The 16352-nt window shown below is 40.9% G+C and overlaps 1 protein-coding gene across 1 annotated transcript in view; it reads right to left on the bottom strand.

The window, feature by feature from the left end:
• Positions 1–12353, bottom strand: part of GNAI1 (G protein subunit alpha i1) — an 84841-nt gene extending 72488 nt beyond the window's left edge. The window contains exon 1 of the mRNA XM_039472878.2: positions 11889–12353. Coding sequence (XP_039328812.1) covers positions 11889–12006 — 118 coding nt within the window. The 5' untranslated portion in view covers positions 12007–12353. The remainder of the gene's footprint in view (positions 1–11888) is intronic.
• Between the last annotated feature and the right edge of the window lie 3999 nt (positions 12354–16352).

Here is a 16352-nt window from a genome sequence, read left to right as displayed (position 1 = left end):
ATGGTCTGGTTCTTGGTGAGAGTGCTCACTGAGTTATGTCACATATGGCCATTTCTTGGTACATGCAAGAGAGCTCTTGGGTCTTTTTTTTAAAATAAGGATACTAATCTTATCATGAAGGACCAGCCCTCATGACCTAATCTAACCTTAATTACCTCCCAAAAGCCCCATCTCCAAATACTATCACATTGGGGGTTAGGGTTTCAATATGTGAATTTTGGGGGAATACAAACATTCAGCCAGCAGCAGCAACCATCCTTTACTTGACAAAGGAATTTCATCACAAATATTACCAGAGGAAAACATTATTATTGGGGCTCTTTCAGCCAGATCTGAATAATATCATCAAAAGAACTCCACTTAAAAAATTCTTGCCAAATAAAAGATTCATTATCACTAATTACAGTTTTTGGTCATTCCTAAGGAAGTGGATGTTTCCATGTAAGATGATAGCAAACGGTTTCTCTCAAAATGCACTACTAAAACAAGGTTCTAAATTAACATTAGAAGTTTACAGGCCGGGCGCCGTGGCTCAAGCTTGTAATCCCAGCACTTTGGGAGGCCGAGGCGGGTGGATCACGAGGTCGAGAGATCGAGACCATCCTGGTCAACATGGTGAAACCCCGTCTCTACTAAAAATACAAAAAACTAGCTGGGCATGGTGGTGCGTGCCTGTAATCCCAGCTACTCAGGAGGCTGAGGCAGGAGAATTGCCTGAACCCAGGAGGCGGAGGTTGCGGTGAGCCGAGATCGCGCCATTGCACTCCAGCCTGGGTAACAAGAGCAAAACTCCGTCTCAAAAAAAAAAAAAAAAAAGAAGTTTACAGAACAGCAGTAATATTAAGTGTGATAGATATATGTGTGTGCATGTACATGTCAATATCCGAAACATGATGAATGTTTACTCTGTACAAGGTATTGTTTTAAATAGTTTACTAATAAAGTGATAGGTTTCATGAATGTGGCAAGGCCAGGTAAGACTTGAAAAATGCTTATGAAATGAATAAATGGAAAAGAACCAGAGAAGATCACCTTCTCTAGAACTCTGAGATGGACTGGAGTGTGGCTCAGCAATACAAGCAACCCTGGGAGCCTGTGAGAAATGCAGAATCTCAGGCTCCATTCCAGACCTACTCAATGAGAATCTGCATTTTGAAAGATTCAAAATTGTTTCTATGCATAGCAAAATTTAACTTTAAAAAGAAGGAGCTCTGAAAAAATAAGGTCAGCACATGGAGTGCAGCAAGGACATACAGCAGGAATAACTGAGGCGGGGGGAGGGGGAACAGAAAAAACAAAAAACCTAACTTCTGAGCCAGACACAATAGATAATGTAATAAGAAACATTTTTGAAAATTATTAAACTGCTTTTTTTCTCTTTTGCATTATGAATAATGGGAGAAGAGGCAGGTACTGGTGTCACCCAGACAAAAATGGAAGAGTACAAGCTTGAGAGCTACAGGGAATTCAGTGAGGAGCAATGGCAGAAGGCAGATCAGGAAAAGTGAGGCAGAATCAGACCCATATCTTAATCTCCTCTCTGGGCCAAAGTACCAGAGGTGAATTGTATGTCGGAAAAGATGAAGAAATTGCTACAGGCAGGCGGGCCTGTTTGGGTTAAGAAAGTCTCCCAGGCAGCAACACATCCAAGCAGCATGATGAAGTGTGGCTAAGCAGAGGGAATGCCTGAGTTGACCTTTCCCCCACCATGGTATGTCTGCGGAACGGATGCAAGATATAATTTTCCTGATGCTTGAGATAACCAGAGAAGGCAAAGCACTCAAAATAGCTAAGAAGCTGGCTACCTTGTACTGGCTCTACAGGAAAGGGCTGCCTGGGAAAAACAGAGTAAGAGGGCCACACTATCTATAAGTTGAAAGGAAAACTGCAGCCAACCCAGCGTATACAGGATTCACACAGTTAATGTACTGCTTAATATATGCTCACAAATAAAAAATTACAAGAGGACACAATTTACCATGAGACACCACAAATAGCTGAAGCTAAAGAACTGAAAAACATAGTTTTTCAGACTGTGAAATAAGTACAGTACAATGAAAATGTCTTTGAGAAAGCCAGAAAATAAAGTAGAATAGATAAAATGAACCTAGAAAAAGTATAAGTAGCAAAAAAGATAAAAAACCAGAAAGAAGTTACAAAGAAGTTCAAATGAGCAGCTCAACCTTCATATAAAAGGAACTCCAGAAGAGGAGAAGGGAATAGACACATTACCTCTTTAAAAAAATATATAGATATTTTTACATGACTATTACTCAATACTTCTGTATCATTCAAAAAGCCAATAATTTAAAGTGGAAAGTAATTTAGAGAGTCACTAGAAAGTGAAAAAGGAAAAATAAGAATGTTGCTTATTTTTCTGAATGTTCTGAAAAGTTTAAAATAAAAAAAAATACATTAAAAATTACTTAAAGGGTGTATTACTTGGATTTTATCACTTTTAATGCTAGGTATGACTGCAGACCAGGACACAGGAGTTTTTAAAGCAGTGTGAAGATGCTAAAATCAAGTGGATGGAAAAAGGTGCTGAAGGCAAGAAAGGATGAATGGATGGAGGCAAGTGCACACTGCTGGCCTTGAATTAGAGAAGCACCATCTTACAGTTCCAGCAACTTTACTGCTCAGCATTACTTTTTATAGTAACAAAATATACCTTGCATACATTTCTTGATCTGATTGCTGATTGCATAAATGTGCTCAGTTTGTGAAAACTTAAGTGAGCTACTATACATGGACCAATTTTAAGCTATACTGATAAATGTAATTCTTGAAATTAGATTAACTTCAGAACCATATAAGAAGGCAGTTTTCTTTTAACTCATACTATATTATATTGATTTTAACCATCAGTCTATTTACAAGTTCCATCCCTATTAAATACTAAGAAGAACAAAATTAGTAAGCCTTCAGAAAAGGCTGTCAAGGTATGTCCAAACAAGAAAGATATATAATATAGATTAATTACTAAAAAATTCTGGACTGTAGTCTAGTAAGGCAAGGGTAGCAGGAGGAGTTCCATACAATTCAAGACAAAAGTTTTAAGGAACTCTTTTTACAATTTATTACAAGGCACAAATACTATCACAGATTCAATGATTCACTGTTTCTCTATCAAGGTTACCACCACTTTTCAAGAGATGCTTCTCCTAAAAGTAAATCCATTATAATCCTGGAGTTCTATTAGGAATCTCTTTGAGCCAACAGTACAGAAAGTTTTAGAAAGATTTTATATTTTGTGGGAAGTTGTCATAAACTCTTCTGAGATATGGCACCATCTTTTTTTTTTTTTCTTTTTGAGACGGAGTTTCGCTCTTGTTACCCAGGCTGGAGTGCAATGGCGCGATCTCGGCTCACCGCAACCTCCGCCTCCTGGGTTCAGGCAATTCTCCTGCCTCAGCCTCCTGAGTAGCTGGGATTACAGGCACGCACCACCATGCCCAGCTAATTTTTTGTATTTTTAGTAGAGACGGGGTTTCACCATGTTGACCAGGATGGTCTCGATCTCTTGACCTCGTGATCCACCCGCCTCGGCCTCCCAAAGTGCTGGGATTACAGGCTTGAGCCACCGCGCCCGGCCGTGGCACCATCTTTTAAAAGATAAAACTAAATAATAAACTCAATGTTTCATAATTTACACTAACAGCTTTAGTTTTTTTAAAACGTTTACAAGAAACCACTGCACTAATTCTAAAAATAGATAATAAAATGAAGAGAACATTACTTTTATAACGTGTAAAGTCTTCTGATTACTTAAAATACATTCTCTATAAAATTCTTAACACAGCACAAATATTTACCTGGTCTAGTCCCAGTGAGGAGGCTGTTAACAGAAATCCAAGTCCCTCAAGGAACTTACGGTGGAATTAGAAACCAATGTTTAAAACTGAATTTCTATTTCTTGAGGTCTTATATATATATATATATATATATATATATATATGAATACACACACACACACACACACACACACCCCGTTGCTAAGAAAAGCCAATAAAAAGAATTTAATGTCAGTGACCATAAATAGATGAAACTGCAAGGAGGGCTGATTTCAGAGAGTCTCTAAAGTATTTATAATAACAGCCTATAATTATTAAGAATGTATGTACCATGCAGTATTCTAAGTACTTCAGATGCATTAGCTTACTTTGTCCGTAGCCCTATGAAGTAGATCCATTTATTATCCAGCATTTACAGAAGAAAAAACTGAAGCTTAAAAAATTTGGATGACTTGCCCAAGGTCTCATGGGAAACCTTTTACCACCAGCGTTCTAAGTCAACTACATTTCCTATCTGTAGAGTCTTTCTACAGAACTAAATAAACCCTGCAGGGGGAAAAAAATTCCTTAGACATGGAGAATGTTAGAAAACTGAATTCATAGGTAGCAAAATCTTTTCTAAATTATAAGTTTCCATACAACACAGAGTTTACAGTCAATCAGGGTTAAATGGTATGCTCAGAAATACATGAAGGGAATTGACAGATTTATAACAAAAGTAATTTCTGAGAGGCAGGCTACCTCCACCCCTCAAGATCAACAATGAAGTCCCAATATTGATACTCACCTCCCCTATCTAGTGTCTATTTTATTATTTTTCTTCTCTACTTGATGTTATGAGGAATTATTTTTACGTATGTATTTTATTTCCTTAAATTCTCTTAAGGATCTGGTAAGGCTAAAGCATAACTTGACACCAAAAGCATAGAACACACTTTACAAATGTTACCAGTGATCATTCTCACCAATGATAAGAACAAGCAAGACATAAAGAACAGACTGGTGGTGAGTTTCTGAGCAGCCTGCTGGCTCCTGAAAGCTGAGGTTACCAGATTCACATCATCCTGTGTTAAATATACAGTTGTGAGTATATATTAAATGCCTCATAGCAGTATTTTAAACAAAGCAGTAAAATAACATATAGCAATGCAACAATACCGTTAAAAACAAAGCACCAAGAATATGCAAATAGGAAAATCATATTTCACTCTACTACTTAATTTACCAAGAGTCATATTTTTCTGATCACTCAACAAGAATATGGTCCCCCAAATTAATTTATTTTGGAACTGTGTTAGGAATAATGCAGTAGGTTTTAGTCTAAACCAACAAGATACATATTGAGCCAAAATTCACTCAGAATAACCAAGACACAAAGAATATGTATCAATTTTTCCCATTAAGGGAAAACTAGCCTAAATTAATGTTCAATAATTTATCCATTCATTTAACCAACAATTATGAAACAGCTACTATGCGTCATCCCATCAGGTGATAAATCTGATGAGATTCATGCTCTGATGGGGCCAATGCCACAGAGAAAGGCAACAGACAATAAAAAATAAAAGTACAGGATGATTTTATTATGGTGTTACTAGGAAGGGAGAGGAAGGAAGACTAATTTAGACCAAACGATCAGAAAAAACTTCAATAAAGAGGAGGCAAAGAAAAGCTTTATTCTTTCACATTATGACTTGAGAAACACCACGGGTTCAGTATGACATGTAAGAAACTGGTGTTTTTAGTGTTACCATGATAGTCCCATAAATTATCAAGGACTGGAGAATGTAAAATTACAATCATTTTGGACTCTCTGAAGTTATACATGAGATACCCATGAAGATAATAGGAAGTGAGGTGCTGCTATAACGAACCCAAAAATGCAGAAATGGGCAATGAGCAGAGGCTAAAAGAATTTTGAGAAGCATGATAGAAAAAGCCTAGGTGGCCTTGACATACTGTTAGTAGAAATATGATGCTAATGTCTTTCCCAGTGTGGGCTCAGAAGGAAGTGAGGAGCATGGCAGACAAAAACATGTATCATCTTAGAAAATATGTAAATTATCATAAACATACTACCACTAGATGCATGGACTTGAAATTTGCTGATGAGGACCCCGACGGGAAGAAAGGTGAAACATGTTATTAGAAACTAGAGGAAGGAGGATCCTTGTTATACACAGGCAGAAAGCTTAGCTGAATTAAGTCCAGGATGCGGAAAGCAGACCTTTTAAGCTGTGAACCTGGACATTAAGATTAAGAAATTTCCAAGCCAAGTGTTGAAGATGTGGCCATTTTTTGTTTGTTTTGGTTTGCTTTTTCTTGCTGGTTACAGTAAAATGGGAGAGGAAAAAATTAAAGAGAAAGAATATTAAATGAAATAATACTGTCAGACAACCCTAATTCCGCAGGCAAGAAACAAGCTGATAAAAGTAATCAGAAGCATACAGGTGCTACCACCTATCATCAGAAAAGGATGACTCCAAGAGCAGGGAAGTTCAGTACCCAGAGGGTGGAGCAAAGAGTCACAGAGAACTATCCCCAGTCCTTGAAATTTAAAGTTTTGAAAGTGCTCAAAAACAATGACTCCTTTTTTCTCTCCATTTAATGATAATCTACACCTGACCCACCATATTCTGGGAGCAGATAACTTGTTTGCTAGTTTCTCAGGTCCACAGAGAGAAATTTTGTTCCACTATGGATTATACCCAGAATCTCACGCATTCTGACTTAGATCAAGAACCCTGGGTTGAGACTTTTGGAATCCATTGTGGCAATATTGGGTTGAGACTTTTGGAGATGTTGGGAGAGGGTGAATGCATCTTTGCATGCAGCATGGACATGAACCTCTGGGAGCCAGAGGGCAGACTGTGGTAGGCAAAATGATAGTTTCCAAAGATAAGTATGTTCCAATCCCTGAAACCTGTGAATATGTTACCTCACAGGGCAAAAGGAATTTTGCAGACGTGTTCTTGAGATGGGGCTACTAACTTGGATTATGTGGATAGGCCCAACGTAATTACAAGGGTCCTTATGAGTGAAAAGAGGAGGCAGGAGAGTGATGCCACATGAGAAAGAGTCCACCAAGCTATTGCTGGCTTTGAGATGGAGAAGGCACCAAAAGCCAATGAAAGCAGGCAGTCTCTGTAGAGGTTGAAAAAGGCAAGGGAATGGATTCTCCTCTAGAATCTCCTGAAGGAAAGAAGCCGTATCGACATTCTGACTTTAGCCCAGTGGAAACCCTTCTCTGACTTCTGACTTCCAGCTCTGTATGACAATAAACTTTGCATTAGGTCACTAAGTTTGTGGTAATGAACATTCATTTACAAGTTATTTTTGCCCTATTTCCATTAAGGTTTTTAATTGGCACTTAACGAGTTATGACAGAAGGCAGTCTGGGCACTAAAAGATTAGGTAGAGCTGACCTTAGTTCGAAAGACTCAAATGGGGTCTGGGATCTGAACCTCACCAATGTCTTACTCTGAGGAGTCATACATTGGTTAACCGCATGCCACAACATGTGACCAAAAAATCTGCAACAAACACAGCCAAATATATTCAGTTCTTCCATGTGAATCTGTTGTACACAGAATTTTTCCAAGGCAGTTAGAAACATATAACAAAATAAAAATTAAGATTGTGGTTGGATATACAATTTTTGTTTAAAAAATTACAGCAGTCTTTTTCAGGTTTCAGTAATATCTACTAAATTCTTCAAGATGGGCATATTTCCTACCACTGATACATTTAACAAGAGTTATACTTTTTTGCGCAACAGAAATTGGGGCCAAAAATAAAAATCAGGAAATGAGATCTACCTTTACAAAAAAAGAATCTGTAGGGCAAAGTGCCATAATTGCAACACAGCAGACCCTCCTCCAATGAATATCCAGTATCATTTTCTCAACTTTAATGTATCAAATACAATGACTGAAAAGCTCTTATAAATATGAGGAAAAAAATCTTAAACCAAACAATTTGATTTTAGATGCCATGTGTTCACTGTGGTCATCACATAATTTGCTATTCATTTTTTATTTACATAATTTGGCTGGACAGTTATTTGCTCTCACTGATAGTGAAAAACGGAAGCGTATAATGTTTACATTCCAGCAAGATAACAATTTTACATAATTAAGAAGTCATTTTACACATGGTCAATTGAAAGGGTTGTTAGGAACTCAAAGAAAACCTACAAAGATTCTGCCTTTAAAGTGCTCACAGCTGTAGAATAGGTTGGGCAGAAGGCTAAACAACACAAGAAGCTCTGTGCAAATATGCTTTAACACATGCCAACAGTTTCTGTTTGGAGAGAAGAGTGTCCTGAGGAAAAAATATAAGGGCAGAGGGAAGCCAAGTCTGAAAGATTTTATCCTGCACAAATGGCAAAATCAACAAACGTTTTTGAGCAAGGAAGCAGCATGGTACCTACAGTAGAAAGAACAGGCTAGAAGACAAGAAGCAGGAAAGCCTACTGGAAATAGGCTGCCAGAGGCAGAGAAGGAATTGAACTATGAACATGAAAATGAAAAACAGAAGATAAAGAAAAAATCAGCACTTCCAAAACATACTTTTATACCACCTGTGGCTTATTAAAGTAACTGCTAATACAAGGGAGAAACCCATACTGAAATATCGAGACCATTTAGTCAAGGAAATGGGCTTTTTGACATCTAACATCCTAAACCCATTCTAAGAAAGCCAACCAATGAAATATCAAAAGTCCTGCACGCCAAAAGTCTCAACTAGGGAAGTCACAGGGCAAGTTCAAAAGGAGTGAGGATTAATGATGTAGCATCCCAAAGAGCTGGCTGGCGGTAGCAATAGAAAAATCTCCACCAAACAGAAGAAATCCAATCCCTCAGCTCATTTTCCCCCAAACCTGTAATATTTAAACCAAGCTAAAGGAGGAGCAATAAGGCGTGGATTTTTGTATATGTGGGTGAGTGGAGCAGAAGGAAGGATAGTGAGGTGGAATAAAGGAGAATACTGCTGAAAGTTTTGGAACAGAAAATTAATTCATGATCATCTTATTAGTATATCATCTCATATATCCTCAAAACACATAAAATATTTAGTAAGTACCAGTAGTACACTATAGTTACTTACTGAAATATAGCATAAGCTTAATCTCACTGCCCTTAAAAGGGTGATAAATTAAAACATTCTCAAAGATATAACAATAAAAAATAATTTCCCCAACAATTAGACATATATTTTTTTAAACTTTCATTATTACTTATTTCTTTAAGTTTCTCCACTAAGTATTATCATCCCTAATAAGCATAAAAACTAAATCTAAAAGACAACCCAAACTCTGGCCTAATTTCCTTAAGGTCAATGATTAGACTAGGTCCTCTTTTTTTAAGGTCTAATTCACTGCTCACTATAATAAAATACCTCTGATTTAAATCATATAGACATTCAGTGCCAAACTCTTCACTAATAGTGTGCAAGTCTCATATCCAAATTTCTCAGCCCAGCTGTCTAAAATGACAGTACATTCCTTACGAAAAAAATGTAATATAATCTATTTAACAGATTGTCTTAAAAGTGCCTTACAGATTTTATGCCTTAAATTTTAAAAACATCATTTGATGAGAAAAACAGAATAACTGAAGAGGAAGATCTGATATAAATGGCTGTGACACTGGTTATACGTTACCTAGAAACGATTTTACATTTCTAGTTGATTCTGTTGCCGTGTTTTACATGGAATTATTTCATTGAGCTGCTTATACATATGCTTTAAGCATTCAAAAAAGAAAAAAAAAGAAAAAAATCCAGAGGTCACAATTCACTACTAAAGTCAAATTAGGAAAACAATGTTTTCAAAGATTCCAAGAATTGAATTTCTGGAATAAGTAACCAAGCATTCTGTTTACATGACTAGGGTGCTGGAACTCCGGGCAAAAGGGTAGAGCAGAACGGGGTAAGACGGAGAGTGCTGGGCCAGCAGGACAGCCAGGATTTCCACAGAGAAGAGAGAGGCTGGGAAAAACAAAAGACCAAAGCTAGAAAAGAGCTGAAAGAATTCCATCACCTCAGGATTTCTAAAAATCATTCTTAAATATTTCTAACGGCATTACTTCTGGCATAGAGATATAAGAGCTCCATAATTTCTTCAGAAAATGTGGCCTCTGCTACATCTTTCCTTGAACTCACTATGATGACTGTAGATTCAACTTTTGGTTCTGTATTATACCTTCAATTATATTTAACTGTTAATCTAAAACAGTGGTCCTTAACTAAGGCTCTGTTTTGCCCCCAGAGGACTTCGGGCATTATGTGGAAACACTTTTGGGGCTCACAGATTGGAAGGCTGCTACTAGCATCTAATGAGTGGAGGCCAAAGATGCTGCTGAACATCCTACAATGAACAAAAACAGCCAGCACAACAAAGAACTACCCAATCCTAAATGCCAGCTGGGCTAAGGTTAAGACACACTGATCACTCCTGAACATACGAAAAAGCCTACTCCTGGGACCTTTATACTAGTTCACCCCTAACAGTCATCTAATTAAAGGACAAAACACCACCACCAGAGGCTTCATTTTTCAATTGCTTTAAACATGGTGGATGGGTGGCTCAAACTGAGTCACACAGAAATACACTGAAATAATGTACCACACCAGGAGTGCAAAAACTGCAAGAACTTTTTAATTCTTCTTTTATTTAATATCTATCTCACATTCAATTCACAAGAGAAGCAGATACCCTAACCTCCTCAAAACACAGTATTTCTTATTAATGCAAAAACTTAGGCAGACAGTATTAACTGAGGAAGATTTATGTTGGGGGCGAGAGGGTGAAAGCCACCCAGGTCTTTAAAATGCAAAGTTATTTCACAGTTTACTTGCAAAATGACTCAGATCATTATTACTTTTAGTCATGCCAACTTTGCTGCTCCCAAGCCTACTAGTATTGGAGAAAAAAAAAACCACCATTTTTTCTGCAGTCATTAAACCAATGAAACAGAAGCTTACTGAAAAACAGGTTTGTGGAACATTCCTATTTTTTTTTTTATAACTGGTATAAAAATAAAAGCAGTCCTTGGAAATGCAAATGAAGATTCTGAGAAACCTTTCATCTTCCTAAATACCTAGTGTGAGAAAAAAACACGAAAACAAAAGAAAACCCTAACTCACAAATCTTAACCTGCGAATATTTTCCTAATGCTTCCCTCAGTGAAAATCCTGGTTTACTCTTTTTTAGTTTCTTTCCCGTCAAACATTTGGAAAAGACCTCCACGTAGCGTTTCACGAACCGAAGAGTGCTAAGAACAAATAAAAAGCCTGGCGTGTACCTCGCAAATCTCATTCATCTGAAACCGTGGAGACAGAGCCCTGTTGTCTGGCGTGACCCTCTCGCTCTTTTCACAGCGGTTTTCATCACTCGAGTACCTGCCTTGCCTACTACTAAAGCGAAGCTTCCCAACCCCACTTGGGTGGCTTCCATGTCCCCACAGCAAGAAAAATCAAGCATCCAGCGCAGCCCCTTTGCTCAGCGCAGGGTGCATGGAATCAGTGCTCCGTGACCACTTAGGGAGTCGCCATAGGAAGTTAACAGGAAAGGCATTTCAGCCCCATCTCAGAGGCCCCACAAAAGGTGCAACGATTTCACCAAACGTGGCACTCTGGGCAAGAGAAAACCAGAGTCGAAACACAGCCGACAGAAGGAGGGTTTTCCGGGAGGGGGTTGGCGGCGGGGGGTGCTTTTATTTTCCAGCCGCGAATGCCCCTTCATCTTTAGAAGGCTGAGCTAAACTTCAAAGCAAAGGGTTTCCACGCGACCCGCCGCCTCGGGCTCGCGCCTGGGCTCCTCGCGGGGTCACCCGAAGGCAGCCGAGTGAAGCGACGCGCCCGCCCTGCCGCGGGGAGTCCGAGCCCGCTGGGGCGGAGGGAGGCCGGACACCGGAGAGGAGGACCGCCTGGGCTCCGCACCGCCCGACACAGCTCCCGCTCCGAAGCCTCCTCGGGCGCTTCCTCCCTTTCCCTCCGGGCTTCCCAACGCCGAGGGCCGCGGGGCGGTCACCGCGGAGCGCCGCGCCCGGTCCGCCCCGACCCCCGGGCCCCCGGCCCAGCCGCCCTTACCGAGCAGCAGCAGCTTGACCTCGCGCGCAGCCTTCTCTCCGTCCTCGCGGAGGTTGCGGTCGATCATCTTACTCCGCTCCACCGCCGCCTTGTCCTCGGCGCTCAGCGTGCAGCCCATGGTGCCGAGAGCGAGAGCCTGCCGCCGCTCCCTCCGCGCCCGGTGCGGGCTCCGAGCACAGGGGAACCCTTTCTTCCTCCGAGCGGGCGTCCGAACGCCTCCCGACGGGGGCCACGCCACCCCCACCACTGCCTCAGCGGAGTCGAGGGCGACGCCGTCCGCAGAGGGGCAGCAGCAACGGGCGGCTGTTCCTCACTGCCGGCTCCGCTCCAGGCCCGGTTCCGCGCCCCCAAGTCCCGGATTTGGGGTTTCGAAGCTCCGGGCACAGCGGCTGCCGCCCTCCAGCCGGTGGCCGCGCCGCAGCCTCGCCAAGCCCAGCGGAGCTCGGCCTCGGCGCGCCGCCGCGGCCCCGCCCCTTCCCGCCCCTCCCGCCACCCCGCGACCACTCCCAGGGCGCGCGCCCGCGCACGTGCCCTAGGACAGCGCCCCCTCGGAGGGGTGCGCGCGCCCGCCTGGCCCCCGACCCCGGCGCCGCGCCACCCCCGAGGGCCCGGCGCCCCCTGGCAGCCTCCCCGGAACACGGCACTGCCCGGCGGGGCTGTGGCCTCCTGCCCTGGGCGGGAGTGGGGTAATTTCTTTCCGTTTACTCACACCAAGGGAGCTGTGCGTACCTGCCCCTTTGGGTGGGGGTGGGAGAGCTGCCAAAGTTGCCGAAAAAAGCCAGTCCTGGGCGTTTCAGCACGCCCAGCGCCGGCAGCCACGCGAGGGTTTTCAAAATGCAAAACCCTGTTAAGCTGAGGTTCAGGGCCGTGGGAAACAGAGAGCTGGGGAGGGAATGGAGCCTGGTGAAACCAGAGATGGGCACAGTGGAGAACAGAAAAGTCGGGGGAGGCGACTGGGAAAGGGCACCAAGGTCAACTTTCTTTGTAGCTCTTGCTTCTTTTTCCTGCCTTCTAGCCCTCCCTCCTTCCTCCCATTCTCAGTTTGTCGAAAGAACCCGTTTTGAAGGATTTCCTCGGAACCTGAAAAAATGGGAGACAAAGAATCAAGAAGTATTTTTAAATGACAAGAGCAATAAAACACACCAACACAAGCCAATCTCCACATCGTAACAGATCTCTAGAGCAGCACATAAGCTTCCATGTCAAATTTTGAGCCAATATTTATGACTGTTTGTAACTCCTGTACCATTGGGCATGTCATTTTTACAGGCCTTAGCTTCTTTGCCCATGAAACGAGGATTGGATCTATGCTGCTATCTCCCCATCCTTCTGGCTCTAACTGGTCTGTGGAAATAAGTTCCTGGGGCCGGCGGGAGGCATTCTACTCAGCACGGAATGAATGAGCAGAGGCTTAAGATCTCATCTCTTCCTGTCAATTGCACTACACCTTTCCTCTGCAGACATCACAGGAAGCGTTAACTGATTAGAAAATAGGGCTGGTAGTAAGGAAAAACATCTTTCTTGATGAATTAAAAATTGGGAAAGCCTCCCTGGTTTTCATCTGGAAATCTTAGTCTCTAAAAATCATTTGGGAAAACTGAGCTTGAGTTTTCCAAGGTGAGGCTGAACTGATGATACAGGCAGAATAGCTTTCAAGTAGGACACTTAGACCAGGCTGGTGAGCTAGCAGAGACTGTGAGTTGCCTCCTTACGGGACAAGTCTTTTCCTGTTCTCCTATGAGAGTCACACCTGCTGGGCTGATGAGATGCAATTTCAAGATCTGCCTCAACTATAACCTTTTGTAATATAACAACAAAAAGGAACAATCTTTAAATGTACTTAGTCACCTTCTACACTTTTAATTCTTGGCACTCTAAATGCGAATATGTATCAGAACTCTGGAATTAAACTTAAGGAAATCAAATTTCAACACGAGCCGTCCTGGATTATTTTTTATGATGAGTCTTTCCTATTAAGTTTGGACCAGACAGAGCATGAAAAAAAAAAAAAAAACAGTTTCAGCAAAAGAAGAAGTGGAGGCTGAATTTTGGTAGAAATGTCTATAAAACTTGTGTTTAGGGGAAATGAAGGTCTAACAGAAGTTTGTCAAATAGGTGACATTACTTTTGTCCTTTGAAGTTAGTCGAATAGGTGAGTTAAATCTGATACATAAACAAATAAGGCCAACAAATTAGATTTATATGTAGCCAAATTCCTAAGAGGATGAAGAGTAATAAAACTGATCAGTATGGGGGGAGCTTCTAAGATAAGAACACTTTCAAGAAATATTTGAAGCAAGTGATAACAGGATATTGGTGGGGAGTTTCAAGAAGTATATATATTAGTCAGTTCAGGCTGCCCTAAAAATATCATAGACTGAGTGGCGGAAACAATAGGAATATATTTTTCACAGTTCTGGAGGCTGGTAAACCTAAGATGAAGGTGCCAGCTGATTCAGTTCCCCAGTGAGGGTTCTCCTGCTGCCTTGCAGATGGCCTCCTTCTTGCTGTGTCCTCACATGGCAGAGCGAGAGTGAGAGAGAGCTCGAAAGCATTCTGGTCTCTCCTCCTCTTCTTATAAAGGCCCCATCTTAAAGGCCCCACTTTCAAGACCTCATCCAAATCTAATTACCTCCCAAAGGTTCCAACGCCAAATACCACTGTATTGTAGCTTAGGGCTTTGGAGAGACAGAAACATTCAGGCCGTAATAGCGTATATTTTGTTTGAGGGGAATAACCAGCTGAACAGTTAATGTGCAAGATACATGAAAGAGAAAGCAATGGTTTTAGAATTGAAAGTAGTTTGGCTGTGAAGAATGATGGGACATCATGTGGGTGGGTCAAAGTTGGGGTAAAGAATGATAAGATGTATGGGACAAAGTTGGAAGACAGCTTTAAATGCTAAGGTGAGGAGTTGGACTTGATACAGTGGGTACTAAGTATTCCTTACATTCTTTCCTAAGTTGGGTAACAGATGTTAAAAAACAAAAAAATTTAAAAACCTTCGTACCTCTACATGTAAAACAAATGAGTTACCAGCCGGTGAATTGTGTTAGTAATCCAAATACGAGCTGGCGAGAGTCACTCAAGCTATGACTTACATAATTATGATGTCGAAAAATGTGATTCAACAACCTTGTCAAGGAGGTGGAGCAGATATTATTTACTTCTCTTTTATACAGAGTGAAATAGAAATGATAGAGGTTAAAGCACTCGAAAGTACTGCGTTTTCTTTTCAGTATCATGTTTGTTTTTAACAGCTTTTTTGGGATGTAAGTTGCATGCCATAGAATTTGCCTATTTAAAGTGTATACTTCTGTGGCTTTTACTATATTCACAGATTTGTGCAGCCATTACTACAATCAATTGTAGAATGTTTTCATCACAAAAAGAAGCTCTGTTTTCCTTAGCCATCATCCCCAATCCTTTATCTTTCCCCAGTCCTAGACAACAACCATTAATCTAATTTCTGTCTCTTTAGATTTGCCTATTCTGACATTTTATATAAAAGGAATCATATAGTATATAGTATTTTGTGACTGACTTCTTTACTTAGCATAAAGTTTTCAGGGTTCATCCATGTAGCATCCACTAGTACTTCATTTCTTCTTATTTCTGAATAATACTGAACATTATATATCAAAAGAGTTAAGAGACAAATGTTAAGAGATAAATTGGAACACATTCAGCTGAGAGCCTGAGGTTTCAAAGTAACTCCAAACTATGTCATAAGGAATAATTGAAGAAATTGGGGATATTTAATGTAGGAATGAGAAGATACAAATGACTGAAGAGATGTCATTTATCAAAAGGAATAGACTTTTTTAGCTAGCTTCAAGGTGGTGTTGAAAGAAATCTGCAGCAAACAAAAATTTACCTTGCTATGTTGTGAATGGGAGCCTTACCGTAGGAAATTAAGAAGGAACCACAGAGAATGCAAAAGTTGAATAAGACTTTTTCAAGAATCTTAACCATGGAGAGGGGTAGATACATGGGATGGTAGTTGGAGAGGTAGGTATAGGATTTGTTTCATTTCACTCGCCACTCATTTTTCAAGGGAGAAAAAGAGATTGCTATTAATACGGTTTCACTGTGTACTCACCCAAATCTCATGTTGAATTGTAATAATGCCTACATGTCAAGGGTGGGACCAGGTGGAGATAATTGAATCATAGGGTCAAATTTCCTCATACTGTTCTCGTGGTTGTGAATACATCTGATGAGATCTAATGGTTTTATAAGTAGGAGTTTTCCTGCACAAGCTTTCTTGCCTGCTACATGTAAGATGTGACTTTGCTCCTTCTGATTCTCAAGCCTCCAGAGCCATCCTGAACAGTGAGTCAATTAAGCCTTTTTCCTTTAAAAATTACCCAGTCTTGGGGCCAGGCACGGTGGCTCATGCCTGTAATCCCAACACTTTGGGAGGCCGAGGCAGGTGGATCACGAGGTCAAGAGATCGAGACC

Source organism: Saimiri boliviensis, chromosome 10, assembly GCF_048565385.1.
Source record: "Saimiri boliviensis isolate mSaiBol1 chromosome 10, mSaiBol1.pri, whole genome shotgun sequence".
NCBI lineage: Eukaryota > Metazoa > Chordata > Mammalia > Primates > Cebidae > Saimiri > Saimiri boliviensis.
This window is presented reverse-complemented; position numbering and strand designations above follow the sequence as displayed.